Source organism: Neocloeon triangulifer, unplaced genomic scaffold (genome assembly GCF_031216515.1).
Source record: "Neocloeon triangulifer isolate White Clay Creek 2 clone unplaced genomic scaffold, ASM3121651v1 ptg000002l, whole genome shotgun sequence".
NCBI lineage: Eukaryota > Metazoa > Arthropoda > Insecta > Ephemeroptera > Baetidae > Neocloeon > Neocloeon triangulifer.
In genome coordinates this window covers 7,995,486-8,023,087 of record NW_026775545.1, presented here as the reverse complement: position 1 = coordinate 8,023,087, position 27,602 = coordinate 7,995,486, and the positions used below count along the sequence as shown (strand labels likewise).

Genomic DNA, 27,602 nt, shown 5'->3' with positions numbered 1-27,602 from the left:
ATCGCACAAAATTCATGAAAATGTGGAAGTCTAAATTGGAGAGAAAAAAAATTGAAAAAAAATCTTCTGCTAAATGAAACTATTTTCATTAGATATAAATTCTAAAAAAAAAATATATATATTTTCAGGTTATAAACAATTAAAATTTTTTCTTCATTCCCGAAGCGGAGGAAAGTCTGTTTTCCCTTTTTTTTCTTTTTCCATAGGCGCAATATAAACTAGCGCAAAAGAGCTTGGTAAACTTTTGACACGTTCAAACTTTGAACGGAGCCACCTGAAAACTTCTGTCGTCATAAAAACCTGCAGCAATGAGCAAATAATCCACTCCTCCTCGGCCAGGATTCACTGTCGCAAAAATGAACTGTGCTCGAAGGATAGACTTGTGTCGGCGCGCGTGTTGCAAAATTTCCCTCTGTTGAGAACGTCGCCTGTCTCCATCAACAACAGCCGCGGCAACCGATAGTGTGCATATGTGTTCGATTCGGCCCCATTTCTGGCTAGTAAAAGTGTCAATGGGCCAACTTATATTCAACGCACAACAACAGCAAAAAAAATAGTGGCAAAAAAGCCTGTTGGGATGTCTGGCTGTCTCATTATTCGTGCACCGCCGACATGTTCCATTTCCTCCGCCGAAATGCGAAAGTATCATCTCTCAACTTTATTCACACAGCGAGGCCCTCTAAATTCATTCGCTGGGCCGACCAGGGAAATACTCACAGAAATACACTCGCATGCATATAAATATAATAGGGGGCAGATCTTGTCATTTTTTACATTATGTGGAGCTGCCACCGGTTTTATTTCCACGAGGGTCACTGGGGGATCGCCGCGCCACTTGCTCGTTCTCTGAATTACGTGTAGGACCCTTAAATCTAGATCGTTTCATTGCCGCGCGCTCGCTCTTATGTATTTTTTTCTCTCTGGCGGCTGACGCATTTTTCTGGGGAAACTCGAGGAAACCATCACAGCTAGGGGGTTTTTGTGTGAGAGAGAGTGACGCTCTTGACCTGGCACGTCCGATATCGATGCGAGGAAAAAAGGGATCGAGATATGGAAAAATGAAGACGCACACGCGACTGTGTTGGCATTGATTTGACTGCCACCTACATGGACGAGTCGTGAAACGTCATTGGCTTTCGTGACTACAGATATGTTTGATATTTGAATTTATAAATTTTTTATAAAAGATGTTTCAATGTCAGAAAATACGAAAACAGCAATTCATATTTATTTTATCAAGTTGCACGATTTATGTTTGAGATGAGAACCATTTTACATCAAGAATTTGCATTGTTAATTAAAAGGTTCCACTAGTTTGTTAAAAATTTTATATATTGAAATACATAAAAATACATAATGTTGTTATCAAATTTTCTCAATGCAATTTCTCTTTATGACAAATCATTGAAAAAAGCTCCCATTATAACTAAGATGATATTGTTTGCTAAATCTGATCAGACTTTGAGGTCAATTGAAATGGATTCCTCTAATCGATTCTGATTAAATTCCCATATCATAAAAGCACCTTTGCTTTCGTGCTATGTTATATACTAAAAAGTCACGTGTAAAATTATACTTTTGGATACATCATTTGAATATGATTTTTCCAATTATATCTTGAGTACCCCTAAACTTTAAAAATTGCATATTCCTCATCGTACGTTTTGCTTTTTTCACAACTTTTCAATTATTGCTCTCGACTAATTATCGTGTTCGGCGTTTCCTCAACTTTGGGGTCCTATTAGCAGTTGTCGGCGCAGCAAATCCGATTCGTTATCAATTATCGACGGCGATAATTGGACGAGGGCGTTCGTAGTGGGCCAATGGAGCGTGTCAAACGGGCGCTCTGCTGCTGCTGTGTGTCATCCAACTGTGTGATTGCCACTTCCTGAAGCAGCCCCGCGCGTTAATTTTCAATTCATCATCTGGGGTTGCGACCACTGCTGACAGACAGCACAGACCCTGTCTGCCGGCTGCTTGACAAATTGTTGATAAAAAAAAATGTATATTATGCGCGCCACAGCCGCTCTCGGACTGTGATTCAAATCCAAGTGGAAATCGATTCTTCATTGTAAATAGCAAAATAATACGATTTTAATTGAAGATTGAAAAGAGTATAATTATGTCAATATAAAAACATTTGCGGCTGAAGAATATTATGTAGAAGATTCTGATGCATTTAGAAGAGGATTAAATTTGAAATAATACGACTTGATGAAAAAAAAATTTACTGATTTTTTTCCAAATTAAAATTTGCGAGGCTGGTTATTGTAAAAAACGTCGGCAAAAAGGATTTACTGGATATGATTGCAATACTTGGTATTGCCGCGTCAAGGGGTTAGTTAAAAAATCAAATAAAACGCAGCAGCAGACTCATAATTCGGATTACATGAACGTCAAAACAAGCTGTAATTTCCTCGGCTCTAATTGGCTCTGCGCAAAAAAAAAATAATAATTTCAAACAAAGCTCAAAGGGCAAAATTTGATGGGGGAAAAAATCCACATTTCCAACTTTGTAATTATAAAAGAAAAACAAATGCTACCCAATACTCGCTGTGCAAAACCGCACAAGCTAAATTCAAGGCAGTTTGTTATGTGTCTGATTCGCGTACGTCGGCTTGACAACGAAATTAACACTGATGAAAATAAACAGGCGTCATCGCAGCATAATTAGGGTCGACTAATTAATTTGCATGCGCGCACCGGGCCAAATTAAAAGCTCGCTGGTGAAATTATAATTTATTCCGCGTCCGTCGCACCTGCTATTGAGCGCCGCGAGCGTCCGCTGCTCTTTCTTTTTTTTTCTGAAAGAGCTCCGGTGTCGAATTAGAATTTGCAAATCTGCCGCCGCGTGCCTTTCCTTAATTAATAAAGAGCGGCGCAGATGGATCGCGCGCATAATTTTAAAAGTAAATACACATACATTAGTGCTCACTCTGTGTTGTGCAAAATTAGCTTTTACGACCGCTGCGCGTGCATGCAAAAGCACCCGAGCGGACGAGATGAGCGGCGAGCGTTGCATTTAATAGTTTTCCGTTGGCGCCGCTTGCGTAACTTATGCATTGTTTCGCCCGTTTACTTTCCGATTAGTGTCAGCGGGATGCTTTATGGATGAATAGCACATTCACTCGTTGGCAGATTCTAAAATGTGCACTGCAAACATTTACATTTATTACACTTTTTTTATTACGACTCCATTATTTTATTGAGTTGCAAAAAAAAAGTATGAAATGTTTACTTACGCCAAATTTTCACTGGATATTAATTTTTTTCTCCCTCTTACTTTTAATAATGGATTTAAATTTTCATGAAATCCACCTCAGTTCATTTTTGTGAAGGTAAACCCAGCGGCTAACAAGGATAATTGCATTGAAAAATGGGGAAACTTTGAACTCCAGCGCAGTTAAAATTTTCACAAATATATATTTCAAATTCAATGTGCTGGCTCAATGTAATTTCGCATTCGCCTTAACATGTGTAATTTTTTGCACGAAGTTCATTTATAAATTCAGCCGTATCGCTTTATCGAATGAGAAACGCCTCTTGTGCGGTTCACCGGTAAAAAAAGCTGCCAAATCGCATGGGTTAACGTCAAAAGCAATATCAAGAGAAGAAACGCATACATTTCTGCCGACAGTCCGTCCGTTTTTCCTCCAAGGGAGAGAACACGTGCTCAACAGGGAAGTTGGTTCTGGATATTTCTGCTGCAGCTGGGCCTCATTATGCACACCCGAACGGAGAATCGAGTGCACACAAATTTATTTCCTCGTTATTGATAAATGGATTATGAAAAGTCGAGCGGGTTGCCTGCACGGAGCACGCAGCAGCGCGGGGAGCACTCTCGCTTAATGATATTTACCGACCATTAGAGCAGGAATTAGATTATTGGAGGAATAAGTTTGAAAGGCTGACTCCCTTTGTCAGCGTCGCGAGTGGAAATGATTTCAATTTCCGATTAGGCAGCCGCCCCATAACTTCTGACGCAGTGCTGCGAAAGTTTGGAGCAGCTTATCTCGCGGGGCCTCCGCGGAAAATTTCTCAGCGAAAACAAACACGCGCTTGTATATGTAAAATGCTGCTGATTGTTTCAAGTGTAAGCACATACATAATGTGCGCACGGAGAGAGAGAGAGAGCAGAGAACTTTGGCGCCGTGCAGACTTTGAATAATTCCCAATTGCAATTTGGCGCCACCGTGTGCTGAGCAAGCATTTTAGACAAAAAAAGAAAAAGGGGAAGGAAATTTGTGTTTAATCAGGATTGTTGGTTTTAACTTTTCTACCTGATGCTCCAGACTCCAGACGCTCAATAAGAACTTGAGTGTTTCTTTCATATGAAAAATAGAATTTTCGAATATTTCTTAAATTGTAATTAATTTAAATTATTTTACACAAATTAAATAAGAAAGTTTCATTTTTCATGATAAACAATGAAAAGCTTTGTGTTTAGAAAACGTTTTAGAGGAGTATTAACAATCGTCTGTATATTTGCATTCCGTCCAATTGTTTTTCACTTTACTATAAGATTATTGTACATAAAAGTTAAGAAAACTAAAATCTGAAGCTTTTTGCTAATTATTTCTTTAAATACATTAATTGAAATGATGCATAATAATACATACATTTATTTGATTCTTTAAAATGATTTATGTGGTTAAAATGTATTGACTCAAAAGATTTCTTTACTTGGACTTCCTACAAAAAAATTTAATTTGGCACTACTTATTAGTTTTGATTTTGAAAGAAAAAAAATAATAATAAAAAAATCACTGCCACTGAGTTCACCGACGTGAATCCCTTTTTCAGTCGTTCATCTCCCAGGGACTAAAACACGCGGTTGGAATCTCTCCGCATTTTCAGGTGGGCACTTTTGGGAATTGGAGCCGCAGCTGCCTCCGCGGCACACGTAGTGTACACCTTTTTGGCTGAAATCCTCGGCAGCGGTGCCTTTGAGTCAACAAGTCTGGCGAGAGCGACTCCATTTTTTTGGTCACGGGTGGCACGCAGAGCAGAGGGCAAGATAGAGCGGGTGGCAATGATAAACGGCCCTCTTTGCAGCATGAAATGCATTATTCGCCGTAGTAAATCATGCTGCCAGGTGACACCCGAGCTAAAGGTATGGTGCTGCGGAGGAAATGGCCTCTCGCGCAAAAAGGCCGAAACTTCTTGCGTTTAGTTGGCGCGAGAAAAAGGTGTTTCCTTCGTATGTGTTTGTTAGGAGCTCGCGGGAAGAAGTGCAATGAATAAATAACGTTTTGCAAAGTGAGAAAGAGCTCTTGCAACTTTATGGATCCATCTCGCTAGGAAAAAATGACGGTTGTTTGTTTTGAGCGTCGTTGAAACTTTTCTCCGCCGCACATGTATAGGTGCAAGAAAAAGCGAGTGTATTATTTTTCCCCATTTTTTTCCTCCGACCTGATAAATTGTTGCTTGCTCTCTGCGGAAAGTTTGTGTTTTCGCCGTCATAAATGAATATTTAGGAAAACTTTTATCGCTCTGCTAGATTTATAGCAATGACCTCAGTTGGTCTAACTGTAAGCTCAATCGTATATTAATGAGCTTTTGGCAATGGAAAAAATTTAGAATATTAGAAATTACTTAGAATTAAAGAACAATTTCCCCAGAGATAACATAACAATCTACATGAATTAAAAGTTCAGTAATTTCTATGTTACAAATTTTTCTTTTTCAAAGTTCAAAAAGGAATGATTAATCCACGCGTATAGAGTGATTAAAATATTGCATATTTTTTAATAAAGGGTTTGTTTTCAACGATTTTTTTCAAACATATTTTTCACTAAAAAAATCAATGTTTATCTAAATATGTTAATATGAACTATATCAAAGCACTAAAAAACAAAAAATAGCTAATAAATTTCAAACGCATGAGATCAGGAGAATAAGAAATATTCACTAGGAATGCATAATATCTCCGTTTCCCAAAAATTTATCTTGTTTCGTGAACTTTTCTCCGTACTGAATTTCCTCCATTATTTTTCAAACACCGACATCTGCAGAGCTCGGCAGAAAAATGCCTGGCATATGCGCATTATCTTGTCACCTCCAGCAGCGAATGATTTTGCAAATGACAAAAAGCGCAGCAGGAAAAACAATGCCCCTTTCGCGAATAATGCGGACGCTATATCGTTTTCATCTTCCCATCACCCGGCGAGTAAACAGGCGCCGTCTCATTATTTATGACGAGCATCAAAAGATAAATATGCATGCGTGCACCTCGCATGCATTGTACACATATTTGTGTGCATCAAACAACAATCCATCATCGGCGAGAGCGCGCCTGGCTGTCTATCAAAGAGCACAATAGGACGAACGCACGCGGGCCACTTTTGACGCCGGGTTTTGTTTTCTGGATAAATCACTCTCGCTACGCATTCTGATGCAAATTTCCCAGATGAATCGCAGGCAGGATTAAACTTAACATGAGCACAACGATGAAAATCAACGCCATCAAATAAGTACGTGACTCGAGCCAGCAACTCGACTGCGTCAGACAGTGGCGGGCCCGATTTATTGTTTCACGCTCGCTCTCACGAGGGGCTGTTGGTCGACTTGCTGACGGACGCCTTTTTTATAATGAAAATAGTCAACAGCAGGACAGTGACTCACTCACTCGCACAATTTCAAAACTGAGGTATAATGTAAATAGTCCTTGGAAGGTCTCTGACTCAATCAATCTCAAAATTTCAAAACTAACGTTTTGTATGTTCATAAACTCTTGGAAGGACAGTGACTCACCCACTCACAAATTTTCAAAACTGAGGTTTAAAATGTAAATAGTCCTTGGAAGGTCAGTGACTCACTCACTCTCAAAATTTCAAAACTGAGGTTTAAAATGTAAATAGTCCTTGGTAGGTCTGTGACTCATTCACTCTCAAAATTTCAAAACTAAGGTTTTGTATGTTCATAGACTCTTGGAAGGTCAGTGACTCACTCACTCTCAAAATTTCAAAACTGAGGTTTAAAATATAAATAGTCCTTGGTAGGTCTGTGACTCATTCACTCTCAAAATTTCAAAACTAAGGTTTTGTATGTTCATAGACTCTTGGAAGGACAGTGACTCACCCACTCTCAAATTTTCAAAAAATACGATTACAATATAAGTCGTACAGGGCACGACAGTGACTCACTCACTCTCAGAATTTCAAAACTGAGGTTTAAAATGTAAATAGTCCTTGGAAGGTCTGTGACTCACTCACTCTCAAAATTTCAAAACTGAGGTTTAAAATGTAAATAGTCCTTGGTAGGTCTGTGACTCACTCACTCTCAAATTTTCAAAACTGAGGTTTAAAATGTAAATAGTCCTTGGTAGGTCTGTGACTCACTCACTCTCAAAATTTCAAAACTAAGGTTTTGTATGTTCATAGACTCTTGGAAGGACAGTGACTCACCCACTCTCAAAATTTCAAAACTGAGGTTTAAAATGTAAATAGTCCTTGGAAGGTCAGTGACTCACTCACTCTCAAAATTTCAAAACTGAGGTTTAAAATGTAAATAGTCCTTGGTAGGTCTGTGACTCATTCACTCTCAAAATTTCAAAACTAAGGTTTTGTATGTTCATAGACTCTTGGAAGGACAGTGACTCACCCACTCTCAAATTTTCAAAAAATACGATTACAATATAAGTCGTACAGGGCACGACAGTGACTCACTCACTCTCAAAATTTCAAAACTGAGGTTTAAAATGTAAATAGTCCTTGGAAGGTCTGTGACTCACTCGCTCTCAAAATTTCAAAACTAAGGTTTTGTATGTTCATAGACTCTTGGAAGGACAGTGACTCACCCACTCACAAATTTTCAAAACTGAGGTTTAAAATGTAAATAGTCCTTGGAAGGTCAGTGACTCACTCACTCTCAAAATTTCAAAACTGAGGTTTAAAATGTAAATAGTCCTTGGTAGGTCTGTGACTCATTCACTCTCAAAATTTCAAAACTAAGGTTTTGTATGTTCATAGACTCTTGGAAGGACAGTGACTCACCCACTCTCAAATTTTCAAAAAATACGATTACAATATAAGTCGTACAGGGCACGACAGTGACTCACCCACTCACAAATTTTCAAAACTGAGGTTTAAAATGTAAATAGTCCTTGGAAGGTCAGTGACTCACTCACTCTCAAAATTTCAAAACTGAGGTTTAAAATGTAAATAGTCCTTGGAAGGTCTGTGACTCACTCACTCTCAAAATTTCAAAATTAAGGTTTTGTATGTTCATAGACTCTTGGAAGGACAGTGACTCACCCACTCACAATTTTTCAAAACTGAGGATTAAAATGTAATTAGTCCTTGGAAGGTCAGTGACTCACTCACTCTCAAAATTTCAAAACTGAGGTTTAAAATGTAAATAGTCCTTGGTAGGTCTGTGACTCATTCACTCTCAAAATTTCAAAACTAAGGTTTTGTATGTTCATAGACTCTTGGAAGGACAGTGACTCACCCACTCTCAAATTTTCAAAAAATACGATTACAATATAAGTCGTACAGGGCACGACAGTGACTCACTCAATCTCAAAATTTCAAAACTGAGGTTTGAAATGTAAATAGTCCTTGGAAGGTCTGTGACTCACTCACTCTCAAAATTTCAAAACTGAGGTTTAAAATGTAAATAGTCCTTGGTAGGTCTGTGACTCACTCACTCTCAAATTTTCAAAACTAAGGTTTTGTATGTTCATAGACTCTTGGAAGGACAGTGACTCACCCACTCTCAAATTTTCAAAAAATACGATTACAATATAAGTCGTACAGGGCACGACAGTGACTCACTCACTCTCAAAATTTCAAAACTGAGGTTTAAAATGTAAATAGTCCTTGGAAGGTGTGTGACTCACTCACTCTCAAAATTTCAAAACTAAGGTTTTGTATGTTCATAGACTCTTGGAAGGACAGTGACTCAACCACTCACAATTTTTCAAAACTGAGGATTAAAATGTAAATAGTCCTTGGAAGGTCAGTGACTCACTCACTCTCAAAATTTCAAAACTGAGGTTTAAAATGTAAATAGTCCTTGGTAGGTCTGTGACTCATTCATTCTCAAAATTTCAAAACTAAGGTTTTGTATGTTCATAGACTCTTGGAAGGACAGTGACTCACCCACTCTCAAATTTTCAAAAAATACGATTACAATATAAGTCGTACAGGGCACGACAGTGACTCACTCACTCTCAAAATTTCAAAACTGAGGTTTAAAATGTAAATAGTCCTTGGAAGGTCTGTGACTCACTCACTCTCAAAATTTCAAAACTGAGGTTTAAAATGTAAATAGTCCTTGGTAGGTCTGTGACTCACTCACTCTCAAATTTTCAAAACTGAGGTTTAAAATGTAAATAGTCCTTGGTAGGTCTGTGACTCACTCACTCTCAAATTTTTCAAAACTGAGGTTTAAAATGTAAATAGTCCTTAGAAGGTCTGTGACTCACTCACTGTCAAAATTTCAAAACTAAGGTTTTGTATGTTCATAGACTCTTGGAAGGACAGTGACTCACCCACTCTCAAATTTTCAAAAAATACGATTACAATATAAGTCGTACAGGGCACGACAGTGACTCACTCACTCTCAAAATTTCAAAACTGAGGTTTAAAATGTAAATAGTCCTTGGAAGGTCTGTGACTCACTCGCTCTCAAAATTTCAAAACTAAGGTTTTGTATGTTCATAGACTCTTGGAAGGACAGTGACTCACCCACTCACAAATTTTCAAAACTGAGGTTTAAAATGTAAATAGTCCTTGGAAGGTCAGTGACTCACTCACTCTCAAAATTTCAAAACTGAGGTTTAAAATGTAAATAGTCCTTGGTAGGTCTGTGACTCATTCACTCTCAAAATTTCAAAACTAAGGTTTTGTATGTTCATAGACTCTTGGAAGGACAGTGACTCACCCACTCTCAAATTTTCAAAAAATACGATTACAATATAAGTCGTACAGGGCACGACAGTGACTCACTCACTCTCAAAATTTCAAAACTGAGGTTTAAAATGTAAATAGTCCTTGGAAGGTCTGTGACTCACTCACTCTCAAAATTTCAAAACTAAGGTTTTGTATGTTCATAGACTCTTGGAAGGACAGTGACTCACCCACTCACAAATTTTCAAAACTAAGGTTTTGTATGTTCATAGACTCTTGGAAGGACAGTGACTCACCCACTCTCAAATTTTCAAAAAATACGATTACAATATAAGTCGTACAGGGCACGACAGTGACTCACTCACTCTCAAAATTTCAAAACTGAGGTTTAAAATGTAAATAGTCCTTGGAAGGTGTGTGACTCACTCACTCTCAAAATTTCAAAACTAAGGTTTTGTATGTTCATAGACTCTTGGAAGGACAGTGACTCAACCACTCACAATTTTTCAAAACTGAGGATTAAAATGTAAATAGTCCTTGGAAGGTCAGTGACTCACTCACTCTCAAAATTTCAAAACTGAGGTTTAAAATGTAAATAGTCCTTGGTAGGTCTGTGACTCATTCACTCTCAAAATTTCAAAACTAAGGTTTTGTATGTTCATAGACTCTTGGAAGGACAGTGACTCACCCACTCTCAAATTTTCAAAAAATACGATTACAATATAAGTCGTACAGGGCACGACAGTGACTCACCCACTCACAAATTTTCAAAACTGAGGTTTAAAATGTAAATAGTCCTTGGAAGGTCTGTGACTCACTCACTCTCAAAATTTCAAAACTGAGGTTTAAAATGTAAATAGTCCTTGGTAGGTCTGTGACTCACTCACTCTCAAATTTTCAAAACTGAGGTTTAAAATGTAAATAGTCCTTGGTAGGTCTGTGACTCACTCACTCTCAAATTTTTCAAAACTGAGGTTTAAAATGTAAATAGTCCTTAGAAGGTCTGTGACTCACTCACTGTCAAAATTTCAAAACTAAGGTTTTGTATGTTCATAGACTCTTGGAAGGACAGTGACTCACCCACTCTCAAATTTTCAAAAAATACGATTACAATATAAGTCGTACAGGGCACGACAGTGACTCACTCACTCTCAAAATTTCAAAACTGAGGTTTAAAATGTAAATAGTCCTTGGAAGGTCTGTGACTCACTCGCTCTCAAAATTTCAAAACTAAGGTTTTGTATGTTCATAGACTCTTGGAAGGACAGTGACTCACCCACTCACAAATTTTCAAAACTGAGGTTTAAAATGTAAATAGTCCTTGGAAGGTCAGTGACTCACTCACTCTCAAAATTTCAAAACTGAGGTTTAAAATGTAAATAGTCCTTGGTAGGTCTGTGACTCATTCACTCTCAAAATTTCAAAACTAAGGTTTTGTATGTTCATAGACTCTTGGAAGGACAGTGACTCACCCACTCTCAAATTTTCAAAAAATACGATTACAATATAAGTCGTACAGGGCACGACAGTGACTCACTCACTCTCAAAATTTCAAAACTGAGGTTTAAAATGTAAATAGTCCTTGGAAGGTCTGTGACTCACTCACTCTCAAAATTTCAAAACTAAGGTTTTGTATGTTCATAGACTCTTGGAAGGACAGTGACTCACCCACTCACAAATTTTCAAAACTGAGGTTTTAAATGTAAATAGTCCTTGGAAGGTCAGTGACTCACTCACTCTCAAAATTTCAAAACTGAGGTTTAAAATGTAAATAGTCCTTGGTAGGTCCGTGACTCATTCACTCTCAAAATTTCAAAACTAAGGTTTTGTATGTTCATAGACTCTTGGAAGGACAGTGACTCACCCACTCTCAAATTTTCAAAAAATACGATTACAATATAAGTCGTACAGGGCACGACAGTGACTCACTCACTCTCAAAATTTCAAAACTGAGGTTTTTTATGTTCATAGACTCTTGGAAGGACAGTGACTCACCCACTCACAAATTTTCAAAACTGAGGTATAATGTAAATAGTCCTTGGAAGGTCTCTGACTCAATCAATCTCAAAATTTCAAAACTAACGTTTTGTATGTTCATAAACTCTTGGAAGGACAGTGACTCACCCACTCACAAATTTTCAAAACTGAGGTTTAAAATGTAAATAGTCCTTGGAAGGTCAGTGACTCACTCACTCTCAAAATTTCAAAACTGAGGTTTAAAATGTAAATAGTCCTTGGTAGGTCTGTGACTCATTCACTCTCAAAATTTCAAAACTAAGGTTTTGTATGTTCATAGACTCTTGGAAGGTCAGTGACTCACTCACTCTCAAAATTTCAAAACTGAGGTTTAAAATATAAATAGTCCTTGGTAGGTCTGTGACTCATTCACTCTCAAAATTTCAAAACTAAGGTTTTGTATGTTCATAGACTCTTGGAAGGACAGTGACTCACCCACTCTCAAATTTTCAAAAAATACGATTACAATATAAGTCGTACAGGGCACGACAGTGACTCACTCACTCTCAGAATTTCAAAACTGAGGTTTAAAATGTAAATAGTCCTTGGAAGGTCTGTGACTCACTCACTCTCAAAATTTCAAAACTGAGGTTTAAAATGTAAATAGTCCTTGGTAGGTCTGTGACTCACTCACTCTCAAATTTTCAAAACTGAGGTTTAAAATGTAAATAGTCCTTGGTAGGTCTGTGACTCACTCACTCTCAAAATTTCAAAACTAAGGTTTTGTATGTTCATAGACTCTTGGAAGGACAGTGACTCACCCACTCTCAAAATTTCAAAACTGAGGTTTAAAATGTAAATAGTCCTTGGAAGGTCAGTGACTCACTCACTCTCAAAATTTCAAAACTGAGGTTTAAAATGTAAATAGTCCTTGGTAGGTCTGTGACTCATTCACTCTCAAAATTTCAAAACTAAGGTTTTGTATGTTCATAGACTCTTGGAAGGACAGTGACTCACCCACTCTCAAATTTTCAAAAAATACGATTACAATATAAGTCGTACAGGGCACGACAGTGACTCACTCACTCTCAAAATTTCAAAACTGAGGTTTAAAATGTAAATAGTCCTTGGAAGGTCTGTGACTCACTCGCTCTCAAAATTTCAAAACTAAGGTTTTGTATGTTCATAGACTCTTGGAAGGACAGTGACTCACCCACTCACAAATTTTCAAAACTGAGGTTTAAAATGTAAATAGTCCTTGGAAGGTCAGTGACTCACTCACTCTCAAAATTTCAAAACTGAGGTTTAAAATGTAAATAGTCCTTGGTAGGTCTGTGACTCATTCACTCTCAAAATTTCAAAACTAAGGTTTTGTATGTTCATAGACTCTTGGAAGGACAGTGACTCACCCACTCTCAAATTTTCAAAAAATACGATTACAATATAAGTCGTACAGGGCACGACAGTGACTCACCCACTCACAAATTTTCAAAACTGAGGTTTAAAATGTAAATAGTCCTTGGAAGGTCAGTGACTCACTCACTCTCAAAATTTCAAAACTGAGGTTTAAAATGTAAATAGTCCTTGGAAGGTCTGTGACTCACTCACTCTCAAAATTTCAAAATTAAGGTTTTGTATGTTCATAGACTCTTGGAAGGACAGTGACTCACCCACTCACAATTTTTCAAAACTGAGGATTAAAATGTAATTAGTCCTTGGAAGGTCAGTGACTCACTCACTCTCAAAATTTCAAAACTGAGGTTTAAAATGTAAATAGTCCTTGGTAGGTCTGTGACTCATTCACTCTCAAAATTTCAAAACTAAGGTTTTGTATGTTCATAGACTCTTGGAAGGACAGTGACTCACCCACTCTCAAATTTTCAAAAAATACGATTACAATATAAGTCGTACAGGGCACGACAGTGACTCACTCAATCTCAAAATTTCAAAACTGAGGTTTAAAATGTAAATAGTCCTTGGAAGGTCTGTGACTCACTCACTCTCAAAATTTCAAAACTGAGGTTTAAAATGTAAATAGTCCTTGGTAGGTCTGTGACTCACTCACTGTCAAAATTTCAAAACTAAGGTTTTGTATGTTCATAGACTCTTGGAAGGACAGTGACTCACCCACTCTCAAATTTTCAAAAAATACGATTACAATATAAGTCGTACAGGGCACGACAGTGACTCACTCACTCTCAAAATTTCAAAACTGAGGTTTAAAATGTAAATAGTCCTTGGAAGGTCTGTGACTCACTCGCTCTCAAAATTTCAAAACTAAGGTTTTGTATGTTCATAGACTCTTGGAAGGACAGTGACTCACCCACTCACAAATTTTCAAAACTGAGGTTTAAAATGTAAATAGTCCTTGGAAGGTCAGTGACTCACTCACTCTCAAAATTTCAAAACTGAGGTTTAAAATGTAAATAGTCCTTGGTAGGTCTGTGACTCATTCACTCTCAAAATTTCAAAACTAAGGTTTTGTATGTTCATAGACTCTTGGAAGGACAGTGACTCACCCACTCTCAAATTTTCAAAAAATACGATTACAATATAAGTCGTACAGGGCACGACAGTGACTCACTCACTCTCAAAATTTCAAAACTGAGGTTTAAAATGTAAATAGTCCTTGGAAGGTCTGTGACTCACTCACTCTCAAAATTTCAAAACTAAGGTTTTGTATGTTCATAGACTCTTGGAAGGACAGTGACTCACCCACTCACAAATTTTCAAAACTGAGGTTTTAAATGTAAATAGTCCTTGGAAGGTCAGTGACTCACTCACTCTCAAAATTTCAAAACTGAGGTTTAAAATGTAAATAGTCCTTGGTAGGTCCGTGACTCATTCACTCTCAAAATTTCAAAACTAAGGTTTTGTATGTTCATAGACTCTTGGAAGGACAGTGACTCACCCACTCTCAAATTTTCAAAAAATACGATTACAATATAAGTCGTACAGGGCACGACAGTGACTCACTCACTCTCAAAATTTCAAAACTGAGGTTTTTTATGTTCATAGACTCTTGGAAGGACAGTGACTCACCCACTCACAAATTTTCAAAACTGAGGTATAATGTAAATAGTCCTTGGAAGGTCTCTGACTCAATCAATCTCAAAATTTCAAAACTAACGTTTTGTATGTTCATAAACTCTTGGAAGGACAGTGACTCACCCACTCACAAATTTTCAAAACTGAGGTTTAAAATGTAAATAGTCCTTGGAAGGTCAGTGACTCACTCACTCTCAAAATTTCAAAACTGAGGTTTAAAATGTAAATAGTCCTTGGTAGGTCTGTGACTCATTCACTCTCAAAATTTCAAAACTAAGGTTTTGTATGTTCATAGACTCTTGGAAGGTCAGTGACTCACTCACTCTCAAAATTTCAAAACTGAGGTTTAAAATATAAATAGTCCTTGGTAGGTCTGTGACTCATTCACTCTCAAAATTTCAAAACTAAGGTTTTGTATGTTCATAGACTCTTGGAAGGACAGTGACTCACCCACTCTCAAATTTTCAAAAAATACGATTACAATATAAGTCGTACAGGGCACGACAGTGACTCACTCACTCTCAGAATTTCAAAACTGAGGTTTAAAATGTAAATAGTCCTTGGAAGGTCTGTGACTCACTCACTCTCAAAATTTCAAAACTGAGGTTTAAAATGTAAATAGTCCTTGGTAGGTCTGTGACTCACTCACTCTCAAATTTTCAAAACTGAGGTTTAAAATGTAAATAGTCCTTGGTAGGTCTGTGACTCACTCACTCTCAAAATTTCAAAACTAAGGTTTTGTATGTTCATAGACTCTTGGAAGGACAGTGACTCACCCACTCTCAAAATTTCAAAACTGAGGTTTAAAATGTAAATAGTCCTTGGAAGGTCAGTGACTCACTCACTCTCAAAATTTCAAAACTGAGGTTTAAAATGTAAATAGTCCTTGGTAGGTCTGTGACTCATTCACTCTCAAAATTTCAAAACTAAGGTTTTGTATGTTCATAGACTCTTGGAAGGACAGTGACTCACCCACTCTCAAATTTTCAAAAAATACGATTACAATATAAGTCGTACAGGGCACGACAGTGACTCACTCACTCTCAAAATTTCAAAACTGAGGTTTAAAATGTAAATAGTCCTTGGAAGGTCTGTGACTCACTCGCTCTCAAAATTTCAAAACTAAGGTTTTGTATGTTCATAGACTCTTGGAAGGACAGTGACTCACCCACTCACAAATTTTCAAAACTGAGGTTTAAAATGTAAATAGTCCTTGGAAGGTCAGTGACTCACTCACTCTCAAAATTTCAAAACTGAGGTTTAAAATGTAAATAGTCCTTGGTAGGTCTGTGACTCATTCACTCTCAAAATTTCAAAACTAAGGTTTTGTATGTTCATAGACTCTTGGAAGGACAGTGACTCACCCACTCTCAAATTTTCAAAAAATACGATTACAATATAAGTCGTACAGGGCACGACAGTGACTCACCCACTCACAAATTTTCAAAACTGAGGTTTAAAATGTAAATAGTCCTTGGAAGGTCAGTGACTCACTCACTCTCAAAATTTCAAAACTGAGGTTTAAAATGTAAATAGTCCTTGGAAGGTCTGTGACTCACTCACTCTCAAAATTTCAAAATTAAGGTTTTGTATGTTCATAGACTCTTGGAAGGACAGTGACTCACCCACTCACAATTTTTCAAAACTGAGGATTAAAATGTAATTAGTCCTTGGAAGGTCAGTGACTCACTCACTCTCAAAATTTCAAAACTGAGGTTTAAAATGTAAATAGTCCTTGGTAGGTCTGTGACTCATTCACTCTCAAAATTTCAAAACTAAGGTTTTGTATGTTCATAGACTCTTGGAAGGACAGTGACTCACCCACTCTCAAATTTTCAAAAAATACGATTACAATATAAGTCGTACAGGGCACGACAGTGACTCACTCAATCTCAAAATTTCAAAACTGAGGTTTAAAATGTAAATAGTCCTTGGAAGGTCTGTGACTCACTCACTCTCAAAATTTCAAAACTGAGGTTTAAAATGTAAATAGTCCTTGGTAGGTCTGTGACTCACTCACTCTCAAATTTTCAAAACTAAGGTTTTGTATGTTCATAGACTCTTGGAAGGACAGTGACTCACCCACTCTCAAATTTTCAAAAAATACGATTACAATATAAGTCGTACAGGGCACGACAGTGACTCACTCACTCTCAAAATTTCAAAACTGAGGTTTAAAATGTAAATAGTCCTTGGAAGGTGTGTGACTCACTCACTCTCAAAATTTCAAAACTAAGGTTTTGTATGTTCATAGACTCTTGGAAGGACAGTGACTCAACCACTCACAATTTTTCAAAACTGAGGATTAAAATGTAAATAGTCCTTGGAAGGTCAGTGACTCACTCACTCTCAAAATTTCAAAACTGAGGTTTAAAATGTAAATAGTCCTTGGTAGGTCTGTGACTCATTCATTCTCAAAATTTCAAAACTAAGGTTTTGTATGTTCATAGACTCTTGGAAGGACAGTGACTCACCCACTCTCAAATTTTCAAAAAATACGATTACAATATAAGTCGTACAGGGCACGACAGTGACTCACTCACTCTCAAAATTTCAAAACTGAGGTTTAAAATGTAAATAGTCCTTGGAAGGTCTGTGACTCACTCACTCTCAAAATTTCAAAACTGAGGTTTAAAATGTAAATAGTCCTTGGTAGGTCTGTGACTCACTCACTCTCAAATTTTCAAAACTGAGGTTTAAAATGTAAATAGTCCTTGGTAGGTCTGTGACTCACTCACTCTCAAATTTTTCAAAACTGAGGTTTAAAATGTAAATAGTCCTTAGAAGGTCTGTGACTCACTCACTGTCAAAATTTCAAAACTAAGGTTTTGTATGTTCATAGACTCTTGGAAGGACAGTGACTCACCCACTCTCAAATTTTCAAAAAATACGATTACAATATAAGTCGTACAGGGCACGACAGTGACTCACTCACTCTCAAAATTTCAAAACTGAGGTTTAAAATGTAAATAGTCCTTGGAAGGTCTGTGACTCACTCGCTCTCAAAATTTCAAAACTAAGGTTTTGTATGTTCATAGACTCTTGGAAGGACAGTGACTCACCCACTCACAAATTTTCAAAACTGAGGTTTAAAATGTAAATAGTCCTTGGAAGGTCAGTGACTCACTCACTCTCAAAATTTCAAAACTGAGGTTTAAAATGTAAATAGTCCTTGGTAGGTCTGTGACTCATTCACTCTCAAAATTTCAAAACTAAGGTTTTGTATGTTCATAGACTCTTGGAAGGACAGTGACTCACCCACTCTCAAATTTTCAAAAAATACGATTACAATATAAGTCGTACAGGGCACGACAGTGACTCACTCACTCTCAAAATTTCAAAACTGAGGTTTAAAATGTAAATAGTCCTTGGAAGGTCTGTGACTCACTCACTCTCAAAATTTCAAAACTAAGGTTTTGTATGTTCATAGACTCTTGGAAGGACAGTGACTCACCCACTCACAAATTTTCAAAACTAAGGTTTTGTATGTTCATAGACTCTTGGAAGGACAGTGACTCACCCACTCTCAAATTTTCAAAAAATACGATTACAATATAAGTCGTACAGGGCACGACAGTGACTCACTCACTCTCAAAATTTCAAAACTGAGGTTTAAAATGTAAATAGTCCTTGGAAGGTGTGTGACTCACTCACTCTCAAAATTTCAAAACTAAGGTTTTGTATGTTCATAGACTCTTGGAAGGACAGTGACTCAACCACTCACAATTTTTCAAAACTGAGGATTAAAATGTAAATAGTCCTTGGAAGGTCAGTGACTCACTCACTCTCAAAATTTCAAAACTGAGGTTTAAAATGTAAATAGTCCTTGGTAGGTCTGTGACTCATTCATTCTCAAAATTTCAAAACTAAGGTTTTGTATGTTCATAGACTCTTGGAAGGACAGTGACTCACCCACTCTCAAATTTTCAAAAAATACGATTACAATATAAGTCGTACAGGGCACGACAGTGACTCACTCACTCTCAAAATTTCAAAACTGAGGTTTAAAATGTAAATAGTCCTTGGAAGGTCTGTGACTCACTCACTCTCAAAATTTCAAAACTGAGGTTTAAAATGTAAATAGTCCTTGGTAGGTCTGTGACTCACTCACTCTCAAATTTTCAAAACTGAGGTTTAAAATGTAAATAGTCCTTGGTAGGTCTGTGACTCACTCACTCTCAAATTTTTCAAAACTGAGGTTTAAAATGTAAATAGTCCTTAGAAGGTCTGTGACTCACTCACTGTCAAAATTTCAAAACTAAGGTTTTGTATGTTCATAGACTCTTGGAAGGACAGTGACTCACCCACTCTCAAATTTTCAAAAAATACGATTACAATATAAGTCGTACAGGGCACGACAGTGACTCACTCACTCTCAAAATTTCAAAACTGAGGTTTAAAATGTAAATAGTCCTTGGAAGGTCTGTGACTCACTCGCTCTCAAAATTTCAAAACTAAGGTTTTGTATGTTCATAGACTCTTGGAAGGACAGTGACTCACCCACTCACAAATTTTCAAAACTGAGGTTTAAAATGTAAATAGTCCTTGGAAGGTCAGTGACTCACTCACTCTCAAAATTTCAAAACTGAGGTTTAAAATGTAAATAGTCCTTGGTAGGTCTGTGACTCATTCACTCTCAAAATTTCAAAACTAAGGTTTTGTATGTTCATAGACTCTTGGAAGGACAGTGACTCACCCACTCTCAAATTTTCAAAAAATACGATTACAATATAAGTCGTACAGGGCACGACAGTGACTCACTCACTCTCAAAATTTCAAAACTGAGGTTTAAAATGTAAATAGTCCTTGGAAGGTCTGTGACTCACTCACTCTCAAAATTTCAAAACTAAGGTTTTGTATGTTCATAGACTCTTGGAAGGACAGTGACTCACCCACTCACAAATTTTCAAAACTGAGGTTTTAAATGTAAATAGTCCTTGGAAGGTCAGTGACTCACTCACTCTCAAAATTTCAAAACTGAGGTTTAAAATGTAAATAGTCCTTGGTAGGTCCGTGACTCATTCACTCTCAAAATTTCAAAACTAAGGTTTTGTATGTTCATAGACTCTTGGAAGGACAGTGACTCACCCACTCTCAAATTTTCAAAAAATACGATTACAATATAAGTCGTACAGGGCACGACAGTGACTCACTCACTCTCAAAATTTCAAAACTGAGGTTTTTTATGTTCATAGACTCTTGGAAGGACAGTGACTCACCCACTCACAAATTTTCAAAACTGAGGTTTAAAATGTAAATAGTCCTTGGAAGGTCAGTGACTCACTCACTCTCAAAATTTCAAAACTGAGGTTTAAAATGTAAATAGTCCTTGGAAGGTCAGTGACTCACTCACTCTCAAAATTTCAAAACTGAGGTTTAAAATGTAAATAGTCCTTGGTAGGTCTGTGACTCATTCACTCTCAAAATTTCAAAACTAAGGTTTTGTATGTTCATAGACTCTTGGAAGGACAGTGACTCACCCACTCTCAAATTTTCAAAAAATACGATTACAATATAAGTCGTACAGGGCACGACAGTGACTCACTCACTCTCAAAATTTCAAAACTGAGGTTTAAAATGTAAATAGTCCTTGGAAGGTCTGTGACTCACTCACTCTCAAAATTTCAAAACTAAGGTTTTGTATGTTCATAGACTCTTGGAAGGACAGTGACTCACCCACTCACAAATTTTCAAAACTGAGGTTTTAAATGTAAATAGTCCTTGGAAGGTCAGTGACTCACTCACTCTCAAAATTTCAAAACTGAGGTTTAAAATGTAAATAGTCCTTGGTAGGTCCGTGACTCATTCACTCTCAAAATTTCAAAACTAAGGTTTTGTATGTTCATAGACTCTTGGAAGGACAGTGACTCACCCACTCTCAAATTTTCAAAAAATACGATTACAATATAAGTCGTACAGGGCACGACAGTGACTCACTCACTCTCAAAATTTCAAAACTGAGGTTTTTTATGTTCATAGACTCTTGGAAGGACAGTGACTCACCCACTCACAAATTTTCAAAACTGAGGTTTAAAATGTAAATAGTCCTTGGAAGGTCAGTGACTCACTCACTCTCAAAATTTCAAAACTGAGGTTTAAAATGTAAATAGTCCTTGGTAGGTCTGTGACTCACTCACTCTCAAAATTTCAAAACTAAGGTTTTGTATGTTCATAGACTCTTGGAAGGACAGTGACTCACCCACTCACAAATTTTCAAAACTGAGGTTTAAAATGTAAATAGTCCTTGGAAGGGCAGTGACTCACTCACTCTCAAAATTTCAAAACTAAGGTTTTGTATGTTCATAGACTCTTGGAAGGACAGTGACTCACCCACTCTCAAAATTTCAAAACTGAGGTTTAAAATGTAAATAGTCCTTGGAAGGTCAGTGACTCACTCACTCTCAAAATTTCAAAACTGAGGTTTAAAATGTAAATAGTCCTTGGAAGGTCTGTGACTCACTCACACTCAAAATTTCAAAACTGAGGTTTAAAATGTAAATAGTCCTTGGTAGGTCTGTGACTCACTCACTCTCAAAATTTCAAAACTGAGGTTTAAAATGTAAATAGTCCTTGGTAGGTCTGTGACTCACTCACTCTCAAAATTTCAAAACTGAGGTTTAAAATGTAAATAGTCCTTAGAAGGTCTGTGACTCACTCACTGTCAAAATTCAAAACTAAGGTTTTTTATGTTCATAGACTCTTGGAAGGACAGTGACTCACCCACTCACAAATTTTCAAAAGTGAGGTTTCGAAAGTAAAGTGTACAGGGAAGGACAGTGACTCACTCATTCTCAAATTTTCAAAACTTATGTTTATAGTTTTTATTTTCACCAGGGCCCACCAGCCGATGTTGTTGTGAGTAAAGCGCTTTTCGAAATGGCAAAGGTCGCTATTAAATATTTTTCTATACCTCTTTTTTGCACTCTGATTACATTGGATTATGCGAGGACATTTTTAGTTATCATTGCTATCGTTGATACATTTAAAATACGAGTTCTAATGTACTAGTATTTCACTGTATTATAAGTTTCATTTTCCGTTTGTTGTTGATTTTAGGCTTCAACAGCCCAAATGTATTTAATTTTAATTTTAATATCAATTTTTTCCCATAGTTGTGTAATATTATCAAAGAATTTTTCCAGATGGATTGCATTATTTTATTATTATTTACTGTTCTTAGTTGATACAAAAATTGATTTATTTATTCAGCTAATTTTTTATCACATAATTTTTCCCAATTGGCAATATTTTTAAGATTGTTCGAAATATTTGTAAAATTTCAGGAGCACATATTTGAAAGTGATGAATTTAATTTAAAAACTGTGTATAAATTTTTTATCTTTCAAGCTTATTTGTGGGACTTGATGAAAAACATAACTTGCCGCTAGATAAGCGGGATGCTTTTCAAAGGCAGGTCCTCTGCATGTCACCGGCAACATTTCAATTATGCAAATCTATATACTCAATTTGACGTCAGAGCAGCATGACATTGAGAGTGAGCAAGTGAGACGCTTCTTCTTTCGTTCTGCGATGAACAATTTTTTGGAGTGTGTGCTTCTGGCCGGAGACAAGGACTTAGGGAAAAAAAGAGGAGGAATCAGCGCAGGGAGCAAAAGAAGCTGCAGTCGTCGCCCTCCCGACCAGCCGCCCACCCACTCGGCGGCGGCTGAAAAGGGGCCTCCTTTACAATGTGTCACGATTATAAATGCCACGGCAGCTAGAGCACCTTGCTTTTCGCCGTGTGTCTCATGCCAATGCTCACTTGGCCCATTTCCTCTTTTCTCTTCTGCCCCGGCCACCCCCGACCCGATCCAGAGCAGCCCAACGCGCGCACGCGCCCCCAACATTGTTCTAGCAATTTGCCCCGAGCTCTCTGCAAATTGCGAGCAAACTTTTTAATCAGTCTTTCCTGATTCCCAACTGATGAGCGCTCTCAGTGCCAAAACTTTGATTGACAGAATTTTCAATAATTCAGCAAACGATTGTCAGGGTTAAGCCCTGACGGTGCTAGACCCTATGGGAATAGTTAATTAAACAAATGTGATACCCAGGAAGTCATTGTTATTATTAAATATCCAAAGACAGTTATTACATAAATACCTTTAACGGAGGTGATACTCGAGAACGTCCGCGTGGGTTCGTCCCGTGGTGATGAGTGACGCCGCCGTCACTCATCACATCCTAGGTGCTCATTTTTGCTTATTGTGCGCTCCCGGTGAGTGGGAGTAATTTATCACTAATTTACTGGGGCGCGCACTAATTCAAATCCTGACACGATATAGAAGTTTTCAAAAACTGCATAAATTAAGAAAAAATTAGTTTGATTAAATGGATTTTTTCGTCTTTAAGTGTAAAAAGTTTCAAAGATCCCTTTGAAATGAGCGTATTGTATTGATTTTTTTTTTTTTGTTCTTTTGCATTTCATAACAAAAATATTATTTGACAAATAATTTTCGCTTCTAAATTTAGTCCTTCTTTAAACACAAAAATAAATTTAATTAAATATTTGATATAGGTTCGTGTAAAAAAAATCATTACAATAAATTTACTCTCAAGAAGATTTAAAACCTTGCAGCTTCTCTGAGCGTGACGTGTTCTCTGAGCGCCTTATCAGATATTTTGTGTGCTCAACTCGGCGTCTGTCTGCCTGACTCTCAAGTTTTAAAGGCAAAATTAGCTCCGCTCCTCGTCTTTAAAAATATCAAGACCAAGTAAGTCCTCAAAAATATCTAGTTTTCAAATGATTCAGTTTGAAAATCTTCAAATAAAAATTATCAAAAAGAGGGAAATTTTTTCAATTATTTTAGGTTATCATCTTTACCAAAAAAAGTTATGACAGCAATTGCAATTTTTCAGCAATATGAATATTATTTCATGGAATAATTTTATTTTTAGCAATTTAAATCAGCAAACAGCAACAGAACTATTGATTTTTTGGGGCTATTCGTAGTTTCAAAAATAGCAGAGATTGTAATTAGCAACTTCATTTTATAGAATACTGCCGTAAAATTCCATTCCAATTTTTAAACGCACAATTGTGTTAGTTTAAAGTTATGCTTAATGTGGAAATTTTTTATTCAAAAGTACAATATTGTGCATAATTATCCAGGGATTTTAATCCATTTTTCGAGTTTTCCATACATAATACTTTTATGTGAGTCTTTAACAATCCCTTTACCATCATTGAAGCCAGTCATCGCTTTGCCAGCCCTTGAGACGAGTGCTTCGGAGAACAAAACTGCTTTTTCTGCACTTTCGCAAAAACATGTTGACATTGATCTGAGCGCCGATGGAATTTGCACATCTGTGTGTCAGAAACCAGAGCACGAACGGAGATGGCTCAAAATTGCCTTCTAGACGTTTTAGATTTGCGAAAATTGCTGTCACGAATCAGCGAACCCCAAGATGCAAAAAGGCATGCAAAATAACTCAAAATCTGGTCTACTTACCCTAAATTTTGGCGATTTTGGCACCCTGCTCAAAGTTCGCAGTCACCTACTCTCCTATTGGCAAAGAAACGCCTCTTTTTCTAGTTAGATTTGCCGCCACCAGGTGGCAGTTTTCCTCTGCAGTGATTGATCGGGCAGGATTGGAGATTGGACGCCGGCAAAGCGCACAGAGGGCACGGCTGCGGTTTTCCTAAGAAATTAAAAACCGGTTTCTTCTAAAATTTTACCGGTTAATCACCTGTTTCAATTTTGAAGAAAATTAATAACCGATATTATTATCCGGTTTCTTTTCTTTCGGACCGGCAAAAGAATCGCTTGATTCGAGTGCCGCTTTTTGTGACTTTGACGGAAGAATTGCCAATTCTCGCGGAATTTCGATTCCGGAATCACAGGACGCTTGTTTTCGGAGTATGAACAATCCCGATCTTTACGTTTCCATGGCGCTGGGTGAGTCGCAAGCGCGTTTTCGCCGGAAATTCATCTCGCAATGGGCACGCTTCCTTTGTGTTTACATCGAAGGCCGTCTTTTGCGTCTCGCGTTTCCGCGCAATCCTCTAACGAATCGCCTTTTTCCGCTTCGCAGACGACGTTATCAAGTACCGCAGGAACGAGGGTGGCCGCGGAGGTCGTGGAGGCCGTGGAAGAGGCGGCCGTGGTGCTCGCGGCGGCCAGCAAATGCAACGCAACCAGTACCAGCGAGGTGGCCGGGGTGGCGGCGGCGGATTCCCGCAAAGGTCGCCTGGCGGCAGAGTGGCCAAGAACCGGATGGTCAACCCTGGCATGAGACAGCCCATGCCCTTCAGAGGAGGCCGAGGTGGTCCCATGCCCCCGAGAGGTTTCCCCCAGGTAAAAATTTCCAGCTTTCCCTACGGCTTCGTTACAGGCAACCTTGAGAATGGCTATTGCCCTCAAGGTTGTCAACATGAGCCATTTTCTCTTGGCAGAGCATCAGTAAACATGATGTATAACATCAAGAAAAGTTCACCAGTCCGTTCATTCTTTTTACATTTTTTTCTCTAAAATAATTTTATTTTTATAATTTTCTTGTAAAAAAATACCAATTTTTAGTTCATTTCAAACTAATTTTCAGCTAGTTTTTGTCAGTGATATTTTCTAACATAAGCCTAGTTTTTCCAGAGAGGACGTGGCGCACCTCGAGGAGCACCGCAATTTAATCCACGCTTGGGCTTGACCACCCAAAACAACCCAATGAATATGGGTAATATGGGTGGTCGTTTGAGGGCATGGACTACTGACGCTCCCCAGCCTCATCCGATGCCAGCGATGGCTGTTCCTGTCCGTGGAAGGCGTGGAGGACCTCGAGGAGCAATGCGTGGTCGAGGCCGTGGCGGCCAAATGAGGGGCCAGCGTGTTCAGGTAAATATCTGTTTCCTACTTTTTTGGTTAACTTTTTTTATTATTATTTTTTTTTATCTTCTTTCAATTGGATCTTCATAATTTTTAGCAACAGCCACAACAACAGCAGTACATCCAGCAGGAAGTATACCCCCAGCAGATGCAGCAGCAGTATCAGCAGCAACCAGTCCAGCAGCTGCAAGCGCCCCAGCAGCAGAGATTCAGGACTCCACGGGTCAACCAGGTTTACAAGGCACAGATTGCCCAAGAACTGAAGAGCAGCACCCAGACTGCACGGAACCGCGTCCGACTTGCCGCCCAAGTGCTGATGCAGCGGAAACGCCAATTGGATCAGCTCACCAAGGTATTTTTAACTGTTACCAAATTGTGAAATAACAAATCAGCACAATTTTGCTCAGTGAGCAAAGCAATTATTTTGCAATATCATTGTCGGCCCCAAGGTCCGCTCGTCAGAAAAGTTCGATTGTTGTCGAGCTCTCTGATTGGGTACAACTTTACTTGTACCCAATCAGAGAGCTCAAACAACAATCAAATCATTTTTCATTGTTGCTGATGCGCGGACCTTGGTCGGCCCTGATTGCTTTTGTTAATTTATTGCCGATTTCAGTGGCATGAATTTAAACCAAAATTATAATATCTTCATTATCTTTTTCGTTGACGTTATCAAAAAATCTCATTTCAACCAGGTGTTTTTCTTACAAGATGAATCCTTAAAAAATTTAAAACTTGTTCTAATTATTTGTATGTTCCTTCTGCTTTTTTCCACAGCAAACTGTTGTAGCTGAGCGTCAAGCTGGTTTCAAAACCCGAGGATTGCGTCTGCAAGGAAAGACCCAGCGCGTAACCGGACTGCGTCGAGGAGGTGGTGTCGTCCAGGGCCAAGTCGACGCTAGGCAAACCATTAAGCAGAAGATTGTCCGTGCCTCTGTTAACCGACAACGCAACCTACAACGCGCTCAGAACCAGCAGATGCAGGTCAACATGCCAAACACTCGGATGCAACAACAGCTGCAGCAGCAGCAGATGCCTCAACAGCAGCTACAGCCCCGTCCAATGCCAGCTCGAGGCTTTGCTGTACAGGCTGTCCGAAGGGCGGCCGCTTATCGTCGAGGACAACGAGGGCAGCGCGGTGGATTCCGAGGTCAAAAGCAACTGACGTTGCACGAGAGGTTCAGCCACCAAGCCTACTGATCATGAGAATTATTGCGATTCAGTTTTGCGAGGTGAAAAAACATTCGATCTTATGATTGCCGAGGTGTGAATGATGACTATTCACTTATATTATTATTAATGTATAATATAATAGGAGATCTAAATTTTTGCAGCTGTTACATGAAGCCAGAGCAAAGGTTTTTTTGTGGATAGAGACAATGAGGTGCTCGAATTATTTTCAAAAACAATTTGGACCTTGCCCATCAAGATGTACCTGGCGTTTTTGTATGTCACAATCAGGGCACGCAATCAATCTACGGTCTCTGCTAGAATGCAATGCTATACACTTTCATCTTTCGACGTACCTCAATTTTATTTTAACGCCTAACAAGTAAAGCTCTAGTTAACGGCTGCAAAGTCTTTCAATTGTATGACTACAAATTAGAAGCTTACAAGAGTTTGGAGTTTTGTACTGGTCTTGTGTGTTAATGTATCGGAGGCCATTTCACAATACTGTGAAAGAACAATATTTGATTTTGTAAATAACATTACAAAATTTTATGTCAAGAACTTTAGGAATTGTTTAACTTAATTTGAAAGATGCTATTTGATTTGAATAAAGAATGATGTGCACCCCAAATTGAATATGAAGAGTTTAATCAGAATCAATTTAAAATACATAGTTATTAATTTTTATATACATAAATAGCAGATAAATAGCATCAAATTAAAATGCTATCACGACAATTTGATGGACCTCCGAATT

At 37.9% G+C, this 27,602-nt stretch overlaps 2 protein-coding genes across 12 annotated transcripts in view; one reads left to right on the top strand and one right to left on the bottom strand.

Annotated features, from left to right (window-relative positions):
• LOC132205387 (amyloid-beta A4 precursor protein-binding family A member 2-like) overlaps positions 1–24,397 on the bottom strand; it is a 118,433-nt gene extending 94,036 nt beyond the window's left edge. For all 10 annotated transcript variants that reach the window (XM_059634409.1, XM_059634412.1, XM_059634413.1 and 7 more), the window contains exon 1: positions 24,308–24,397. The gene's annotated coding sequence lies outside the window, so the exon portion shown is untranslated. The remainder of the gene's footprint in view (positions 1–24,307) is intronic.
• Positions 24,398–24,588: 191 nt separating this feature from the next.
• On the top strand, positions 24,589–27,475 carry LOC132205390 (protein argonaute-2-like). 2 transcript variants are annotated; one of them, XM_059634423.1, is made up of 5 exons: positions 24,589–24,754; positions 24,891–25,153; positions 25,445–25,684; positions 25,773–26,027; positions 26,453–27,475. In XM_059634423.1, exons 1-5 carry the CDS (start codon positions 24,718–24,720, stop codon positions 26,873–26,875), a joined length of 1,218 nt encoding a protein of 405 aa, XP_059490406.1. In that variant the 5' UTR covers positions 24,589–24,717; the 3' UTR covers positions 26,876–27,475. The 2 variants fall into 2 exon arrangements, with proteins under 2 accessions (XP_059490406.1, XP_059490405.1); XM_059634422.1 differs by having other exon boundaries at positions 25,436–25,684.
• The last annotated feature ends 127 nt before the right edge of the window (positions 27,476–27,602 follow it).

Coding starts and splice junctions, on each gene's coding strand:
- LOC132205390 (XM_059634422.1), top strand. CDS start 24,718: ATGAACAATCCCGATCTTTACGTTTCCATGGCGCTGG. Junction 25,154..25,435: donor CCCCGAGAGGTTTCCCCCAG/GTAAAAATTTCC, acceptor ACATAAGCCTAG/TTTTTCCAGAGAGGACGTGG. Junction 26,028..26,452: donor AATTGGATCAGCTCACCAAG/GTATTTTTAACT, acceptor TTTTTTCCACAG/CAAACTGTTGTAGCTGAGCG.